The sequence below is a fragment of the Formica exsecta genome, unplaced genomic scaffold, assembly GCF_003651465.1.
Source record: "Formica exsecta isolate Colony F162 unplaced genomic scaffold, ASM365146v1 scaffold62, whole genome shotgun sequence".
NCBI classification, from domain to species: Eukaryota; Metazoa; Arthropoda; class Insecta; order Hymenoptera; family Formicidae; genus Formica; species Formica exsecta.
In genome coordinates, this window is record NW_021853381.1 from 939,261 (window position 1) to 948,411 (window position 9,151).

General features: G+C 29.9%; 2 protein-coding genes across 2 annotated transcripts in view; one reads left to right on the forward strand and one right to left on the reverse strand.

Moving 5' to 3' along the window:
• The window catches only part of LOC115242722 (sodium-coupled monocarboxylate transporter 1-like), a 10,956-nt gene extending 5,262 nt beyond the window's left edge, over nt 1–5,694 (reverse strand). The window contains exons 1-4 of the mRNA XM_029819237.1: nt 4,813–5,694; nt 3,855–4,014; nt 3,721–3,786; nt 3,316–3,435 (exon numbers count right to left, since the gene is read on the reverse strand). Coding sequence (XP_029675097.1) covers nt 3,316–3,435; nt 3,721–3,786; nt 3,855–4,014; nt 4,813–5,006 — 540 coding nt within the window. The 5' untranslated portion in view covers nt 5,007–5,694. The remainder of the gene's footprint in view (nt 1–3,315; nt 3,436–3,720; nt 3,787–3,854; nt 4,015–4,812) is intronic.
• On the forward strand, nt 361–2,843 carry LOC115242724 (sodium-coupled monocarboxylate transporter 1-like). The gene is made up of 4 exons (XM_029819239.1): nt 361–1,247; nt 2,046–2,205; nt 2,274–2,339; nt 2,625–2,843. Exons 1-4 carry the CDS (start codon nt 1,054–1,056, stop codon nt 2,826–2,828), a joined length of 624 nt encoding a protein of 207 aa, XP_029675099.1. The 5' UTR covers nt 361–1,053; the 3' UTR covers nt 2,829–2,843.
• Nucleotides 5,695–9,151: the final 3,457 nt, after the last annotated feature.

The following is a 9,151-nucleotide window of genomic DNA, read 5'->3' on the forward strand; positions in this document are numbered from 1 at the left end:
TATATGTTTCTTTATATTAAAATTTTAAATAATATATTTTAGAAATTAGAATTTTTATTATATACATCTAATAACTTATTTAATATAGTAAAACATTTTTGGAAATAAAGTATATATTTATTTAAGTAAAAGAAAAATCAAAATTAACAAAATGTATTTATTTGATTGAAAAGAATTTTATTTTTAGTATATCAATATTCTTTTATTAGAAAAAAACAGACTTTCAGCTATGTCTTCCCTCTCTTTTTGCACTTTTGTTCCTTAGACTATGTGTTTCATGCTCGCATACAGAATCATGACGGAAGGCAGTGGCCGAGGGCGATATAGAGCAGTAGCGGCGGAGAATCCGCAATTATTCAATCGTGGTTCGTGGAGTCGCGCTTAACGTATTGCTCTTTCACCGTCGCTCAGACGTTTCATAGAGCGCGTAGAAGAAGTGCGCAATCATAATCTCGAAATCTCGAAATCTCAGTTTCGCGCGAGATCAGAGGAATCGAAACGACGCGCGTTTTTAATCTTATAAAGTGGTTTTAATTATTTTCATCGATCGTAATTTACCATCACCTTGCGTCTCTTGAAATGATTTGGCAAGCACGTTTGTGATACGTGATTCTTTACAAAAATTTTCTTTATCTATAAAATTTGTAAGACTGTGTGTTACAAATATGTTTGTGTTAGCCGTGAATTTCTGCAAGTATTTATGAAGAAAATTATAAATTTAATTATTTGACTTGTGCATAGATTGATTTTATGCAAATTTTTCTAATGATCTTAAAATCTTTAGAATACTAAATCTGTTCTAAATGCGGATTTAACACTTGTCATATTTCTATGAGATGTGAAAGAACTCCTACGCGACGAAAGACAATTGCGACCTATTAATCCTCTGTATCAGTTCACGATTTTTTTTATAAGTGCCTTTAATATTGAATTATTGAAAAATATCGAGTATCGAAAATATTAAAATGTTCATGGTGGCATAAAATATAAAATTGAGCAAATGTGAATACCTGACTGGGATATTTTTATTTGTTAAAATAAATTTGAGAAACAATGGATACAACAGAAAATCGTCGATCATTCGACTTGGTTGATTCAATTGTGTTCATCGGTATGCTGAGCGTTTCTGCTCTCATAGGCATCTATCAGTGGTATGCGTCCAGGAAGAAGACAGACGCTGTGGGAGAGTATCTTGTAGGCGGCCAGAAGATGTCGATATTTCCGATAAGCATGTCATTGATAGCAAGGTAAAAATTTAATCCTAACTTATTTGAACTTTGACAAGTGTGTTTCAGTTTAACTCTTAAAAGTTGTAATAGTTCAGAGATCTAACAATATGTATATTTTTCATATGTCGTGAAATACATGATGTAGTTTTATTTATTCTTAGCTTTATAATAGAAAAATATAGAACATTGATAAAGGAACTGTGAACCGGAAATATATGGGACACATTAGATATATATAGGACGTTTGTCTCAATTGACTGTCAAGGCTCTCTAGTTGTAATTATTAATAGTCATAGGTGTCCACGTGTCGAGGTATTCAAATAAGAAAATTCGTTTGAAGAGCACCCCATCTTGGTTATACGCCATTAATGTTTTATTAATAGTAACTGCTATCTACAAATTTTTGTTTCAGATTTAAGTACATATTGTGTTACAATGATAAAACTGCAAAGTTGCATTTTTAAAGAATTATTATAACGTGTATATGATTTTCATTTTATGAGATGAGATATAAATTTACTTGGAGCAAATTGTAACTTTAAATTAATTTTTATATCATGTATAATATTGAAATTAAATTTTTATATAAAAATATAAAAAATTAGAATAAAATTAGTTTTGTCGTTAAATATCTAACTTATCGTCTTGCAAATCATTATGATCCATCAATGACATAAATATAAAAGTTAGTAGTAAAAGTTTCGATAATTCATTCATTTGTCACAGATTAGTTAGGAAATTAATGCGGCTTAAATTTACGTTGTACAAATGTTGCCATCATCACAAGCTAATTTAAGGAGCATCTTAAAATTGCAGTTACGTGTCGGGCATAGCGATGTTGGGACTGGCGGCAGAAATGTACGTTTACGGCACGCAATTATGGTGCGTTGTGATTGCGGACTCTTTTGTGTCCTTTACGATGGCGGTCGTATATCTGCCGGTTTTCTATGGACTCCGAATAACATCATCTTACGAGGTAACATCGCATCATTGGGTCTATATAACAATAATCGTGAGCCTTGGTAATTCTCTACATTTTCGCAGTATCTAGAGTTGAGGTTCAATCGAGTGGTCAGGCTCATGGGATCTGTTATTTTCATTATCAAGATGGTGAGCTAAATTTATTAAATAAATAAGAGAAAAAATATTTGAATATTTTTAATTCCGAAAAATTTTATAATTTTTGCAAATTTGCCTTTTTAAAACTTGTTTCTTCGAACACATAAAAAGAATCCTTGCCAAATTCGTTTGTTAAAACAGCCAAAATTTCTTTTAGACAATATGTCTTTAATATATAACAAATCTCTATTATACTGAGAATTCATCAAAGTGTTAAACTTGGTAAGCGTCAATCCCTTGTGCAATTCAACACGTCTAATAATCCTGCGCTTGTAGCTGCTTTATATACCACTGGTGATATACGTGCCGGCGCTAGCCTTCAATCAGGCAACCGGAATGGATCTTTACACGATCGCGTTGGTGGTCTGCGCCGTATGCATTTTCTACACAACATTAGTAAGAACATCGCTCATAAATTCAAATATCCAAATCGTTTTTTATTTGAAGAGATATCTCAAACTTTTCAACTTGTATTGCTGAATATGTGATAGCTTGAGTTGGAGTTTTATTTGCGTGCTATATAAGAGAGATACAAGAGGTTGTCAAAAATCAAATATCTTTAATAAAAATTACACGGAAAAAAATGCTGTTGCTTCAATTAAAGTCTACGTCACGGGCTGCCACAAACATACATAGTTCATTCAATGATATTTTTATTGAACCAAATATCTGGATTATTAAAACAATTATCCAGATATTTGGTCCAATAAAAATATCATTGAATGAACTATGTATGTTTGTGGCAGCCCGTGACGTAGACTTTAATTGAAGCAACAGCATTTTTTTCCGTGTAATTTTTATTAAAGATATTTGATTTTTGACAACCTCTTGTATCTCTCTTATATAGCACGCAAATAAAACTCCAACTCAAGCTATCACATATTCAGCAATACAAGTTGAAAAGTTTGAGATATCTCTTCAAATAAAAAACGATTTGGATATTTGAATTTATGAGCGATGTTCTTACTAATGTTGTGTAGAAAATGCATACGGCGCAGACCACCAACGCGATCGTGTAAAGATCCATTCCGGTTGCCTGATTGAAGGCTAGCGCCGGCACGTATATCACCAGTGGTATATAAAGCAGCTACAAGCGCAGGATTATTAGACGTGTTGAATTGCACAAGGGATTGACGCTTACCAAGTTTAACACTTTGATGAATTCTCAGTATAATAGAGATTTGTTATATATTAAAGACATATTGTCTAAAAGAAATTTTGGCTGTTTTAACAAACGAATTTGGCAAGGATTCTTTTTATGTGTTCGAAGAAACAAGTTTTAAAAAGGCAAATTTGCAAAAATTATAAAATTTTTCGGAATTAAAAATATTCAAATATTTTTTCTCTTATTTATTTAATAAATTTAGCTCACCATCTTGATAATGAAAATAACAGATCCCATGAGCCTGACCACTCGATTGAACCTCAACTCTAGATACTGCGAAAATGTAGAGAATTACCAAGGCTCACGATTATTGTTATATAGACCCAATGATGCGATGTTACCTCGTAAGATGATGTTATTCGGAGTCCATAGAAAACCGGCAGATATACGACCGCCATCGTAAAGGACACAAAAGAGTCCGCAATCACAACGCACCATAATTGCGTGCCGTAAACGTACATTTCTGCCGCCAGTCCCAACATCGCTATGCCCGACACGTAACTGCAATTTTAAGATGCTCCTTAAATTAGCTTGTGATGATGGCAACATTTGTACAACGTAAATTTAAGCCGCATTAATTTCCTAACTAATCTGTGACAAATGAATGAATTATCGAAACTTTTACTACTAACTTTTATATTTATGTCATTGATGGATCATAATGATTTGCAAGACGATAAGTTGGATATTTAACGACAAAACTAATTTTATTCTAATTTTTTATATTTTTATATAAAAATTTAATTTCAATATTATACATGATATAAAAATTAATTTAAAGTTACAATTTGCTCCAAGTAAATTTATATCTCATCTCATAAAATGAAAATCATATACACGTTATAATAATTCTTTAAAAATGCAACTTTGCAGTTTTATCATTGTAACACAATATGTACTTAAATCTGAAACAAAAATTTGTAGATAGCAGTTACTATTAATAAAACATTAATGGCGTATAACCAAGATGGGGTGCTCTTCAAACGAATTTTCTTATTTGAATACCTCGACACGTGGACACCTATGACTATTAATAATTACAACTAGAGAGCCTTGACAGTCAATTGAGACAAACGTCCTATATATATCTAATGTGTCCCATATATTTCCGGTTCACAGTTCCTTTATCAATGTTCTATATTTTTCTATTATAAAGCTAAGAATAAATAAAACTACATCATGTATTTCACGACATATGAAAAATATACATATTGTTAGATCTCTGAACTATTACAACTTTTAAGAGTTAAACTGAAACACACTTGTCAAAGTTCAAATAAGTTAGGATTAAATTTTTACCTTGCTATCAATGACATGCTTATCGGAAATATCGACATCTTCTGGCCGCCTACAAGATACTCTCCCACAGCGTCTGTCTTCTTCCTGGACGCATACCACTGATAGATGCCTATGAGAGCAGAAACGCTCAGCATACCGATGAACACAATTGAATCAACCAAGTCGAATGATCGACGATTTTCTGTTGTATCCATTGTTTCTCAAATTTATTTTAACAAATAAAAATATCCCAGTCAGGTATTCACATTTGCTCAATTTTATATTTTATGTCACCATGAACATTTTAATATTTTCGATACTCGATATTTTTCAATAATTCAATATTAAAGGCACTTATAAAAAAAATCGTGAACTGATACAGAGGATTAATAGGTCGCAATTGTCTTTCGTCGCGTAGGAGTTCTTTCACATCTCATAGAAATATGACAAGTGTTAAATCCGCATTTAGAACAGATTTAGTATTCTAAAGATTTTAAGATCATTAGAAAAATTTGCATAAAATCAATCTATGCACAAGTCAAATAATTAAATTTATAATTTTCTTCATAAATACTTGCAGAAATTCACGGCTAACACAAACATATTTGTAACACACAGTCTTACAAATTTTATAGATAAAGAAAATTTTTGTAAAGAATCACGTATCACAAACGTGCTTGCCAAATCATTTCAAGAGACGCAAGGTGATGGTAAATTACGATCGATGAAAATAATTAAAACCACTTTATAAGATTAAAAACGCGCGTCGTTTCGATTCCTCTGATCTCGCGCGAAACTGAGATTTCGAGATTTCGAGATTATGATTGCGCACTTCTTCTACGCGCTCTATGAAACGTCTGAGCGACGGTGAAAGAGCAATACGTTAAGCGCGACTCCACGAACCACGATTGAATAATTGCGGATTCTCCGCCGCTACTGCTCTATATCGCCCTCGGCCACTGCCTTCCGTCATGATTCTGTATGCGAGCATGAAACACATAGTCTAAGGAACAAAAGTGCAAAAAGAGAGGGAAGACATAGCTGAAAGTCTGTTTTTTTCTAATAAAAGAATATTGATATACTAAAAATAAAATTCTTTTCAATCAAATAAATACATTTTGTTAATTTTGATTTTTCTTTTACTTAAATAAATATATACTTTATTTCCAAAAATGTTTTACTATATTAAATAAGTTATTAGATGTATATAATAAAAATTCTAATTTCTAAAATATATTATTTAAAATTTTAATATATATATTTTGTAATTATACATTATATATTTTGTAATTATATATTATATACATTTGATATAATTCTTTGTGTATTATATTTTTATTTAACAAATTTGTAAAACTTATATTAAAAGAAATTTAAAATAAAAATTTTTCCTCCTCGATAATATCACCACCTTAACGAAAGTACTTGCCGGGTGAGGAGGCTTGAGTACTCTAGTGAACCTGAAAGCTATGCCGACAATTACGTATAGCGTTTTCGAGTAAAGCAAATTTGATAGTTCTGAGACCGATTAATGACGTTATATACTCCGTCTTGGGTTAGAGATACTTGAATTATTAGATTAATCAATAAAATACTTCCAGTAAGCGTTTGATAGATCAATCAGGACAGAGGATCTTGTGCTTTAAAGTCAAAAAGGGAGATGTATTTTATATTATTAATGTATTATATATTTATATTAATCAGATTCTCTCAAAAACTATCTTTGGTCGAACATATATTCATGGCAAATTGGGTTTAATCGCTCTCAAAGCGATCAAACCTGCTTCACCTGAAAACGATAATAGTTACCAATAGGATCATTCATGCCGGACAGGTTGAAGGGGAAGGGTCAAACTAAGAGAGATACCATAATTATTTTATATGTATTATATTAATATTTTTAAATAAAATGGAAGCAAAAGGCAATCGAAAGAATAGAAAAAAGAGACTCCAAAATATTTTCCTCCCTCGGAGCTTATTGTTAAAAATATCTTGATGCGTGATACGATATACAAAAAATTGATTTCTGAGAAACAGAAGTCTATTCTACTATAATTTTCCTATAGTTTTGACCGTTAACAATAAGTATAATCAATAATATATAATATAATGTTTAAAACTACTTTAATATATATATATATATATAATTTTCGCAGCCGAAAATAACCGTAATATCATTTTTTTCGGTAGATTCAATCTAATCAGAAGATTTACTAGAATTGAATATTTATTAGAGAGATACCGTAATCTTCCAATGTAATGTTTAACGATGAAATAAATATTTTTCCATATTCGTTGCTATATTGATATCTCTTTATTTACAAAAGACGAAGTCTACTGCTCGGCAAAAATATTTTACCGTATATTAACACGAAAAATGCGACATCAGAAATATATGTAATTAAAAACGACGCATATTCACTCTTTTTCGAAAGCGACATGGTAACAATCAGTAAAATATCTGACATTCGCTCGAAAGATATAAATATATCTCGACACTAACATATTTTCAAAAAATCTACAATGTAATGTATATCGCGTCGATTTTTTAAAATCACTTATGACAAATATAAATTCTTCACATGCACGATATAGCAAACAATAATATTTTACAAATATTATAACGTTTACAAACTTTGTAAAATCGTCATGTTGACGAGTCCTAATAATTTTAATAGCCTTACTTAGTTTCGTGTCTTAGTTACTATAGTCAAGCCACAACATCTTATTTATATCTTGTGATGCAATGTAGTGGATAAATCAATGCATTAAACAAATGTATCTAAAATATCGATGCTAACAATATCTTTCGGAAAACGACATTTCTAAATACGTACGTAAAATATATGTGTAATTCCAGCGTAAGTATGTTTCATGTAATATTTTAAATTGAATAAGTTATTTATTTCCATGAGAATAAGATATTAATTGATCAAAAAATTGATAACAATTTTCAAAATATATTAAACAAGCATACACATATATGTATATATTACATAGAATATTTTAAATAAAATTTTGGCACACATTAACCTAACAAGTTCAAAATTTCTAATGCTATTAATTTGAATCACTGAAAATAATTAATATTTTACGTATGTACATAAAAGATCGTCATTTCTGGATTATATTATATTTACATTACATAATTATATTATTTTCTATATTACAAATATATTTCAACTTCCAAAAAATCCGTCAAAAAGGCACGCCGTTAATATTTTTTTTCGGTTACATTTCTCTCAGAGCATACTATCGTAAGACTAACTAACACATTCAGAATAATCCAAATACACATACTCCGCTAAAAATAAAGCAAAAAGTGTCATCGTTTTCGCGACAAAAAATATTTGATATATTAAAATTATTATTATTAAGTAATAATAACAAATATGTTTCTAATATTTTCTAAAATGGTTTAAAAGATTGAAAATATTAGAAGCAATATGTTTTTGATCGTAAAATCGGCTGTTTAATATCGGCAATATCATAGTATTCATGTACATATAATATACAAATTTTCAATTATTAAAATGGAATAAAAAGCCACACTTCTCGCATTCACTAATATAATTAATAAGATAGTTAAAATTAAATAAAATTTATTGAAATATATTGGAAGGAAAGTTGAGAAAAGCTGATGCTTATAAGATTTCAAGCCATTGTCATTTTTAACTCTTACATTTTTTAACTTTTGATTGGAAAACAAGAAGTTTCTTTATATCTTTTTACTTAAACTTATCAACGAAAAAACAGGGACTTAAAAACTATTCGCTATATTTACAATTCGACACGAGAACTTAAGGCTAGGAGCTGCCTCTGGGCAAAGTTAATATCTTCGTTTCTGGAAGACGTTGATCCACCTTCGAAAGGTGAATCAAATAGCGAAGTGAAAATTGCGTAGTGTATGAAGTTATTGCTAATTCGCTAATTGCTAAGAATGGTGAACTGATGTGTAGATGATTAAATCTAAGGTCAGTGATGTCTGCGGGACATAGAAGGAGTATTTGATATCTTCAACTAATATAAACGTAAATTTTTCAATTAATTCGATTATTGAAACAGCCATTTTTTTCAATTTCGTCTAAACTTTCTAAGTTATAAGATCAATGAATACAATCTACTTGAAATTCTGATTAGAATTAATCATTTCAATCTGCACAAGAATGACATTTGATTATTTTTTTAAAAAAGTACATCAAGAACATTATCGTACATTTAATTTGCCGTCTATATCTGATATTGTAAGAATTTTTTAATTAAAATTGAAATTTGTTTGAAAAATTATTAATCACAAAAACATTTTTTTTTTTTTTTTTTTTTTTTTGAAATAAAAGGGAGCATCTTTTTTTTTTTTTTT

Coding starts and splice junctions, on each gene's coding strand:
- LOC115242724 (XM_029819239.1), top strand. CDS start 1,054: ATGGATACAACAGAAAATCGTCGATCATTCGACTTGGTTGATTCAATT. Junction 2,206..2,273: donor GAATAACATCATCTTACGAG/GTAACATCGCAT, acceptor ACATTTTCGCAG/TATCTAGAGTTGAGGTTCAA. Junction 2,340..2,624: donor TTATTTTCATTATCAAGATG/GTGAGCTAAATT, acceptor CTGCGCTTGTAG/CTGCTTTATATACCACTGGT.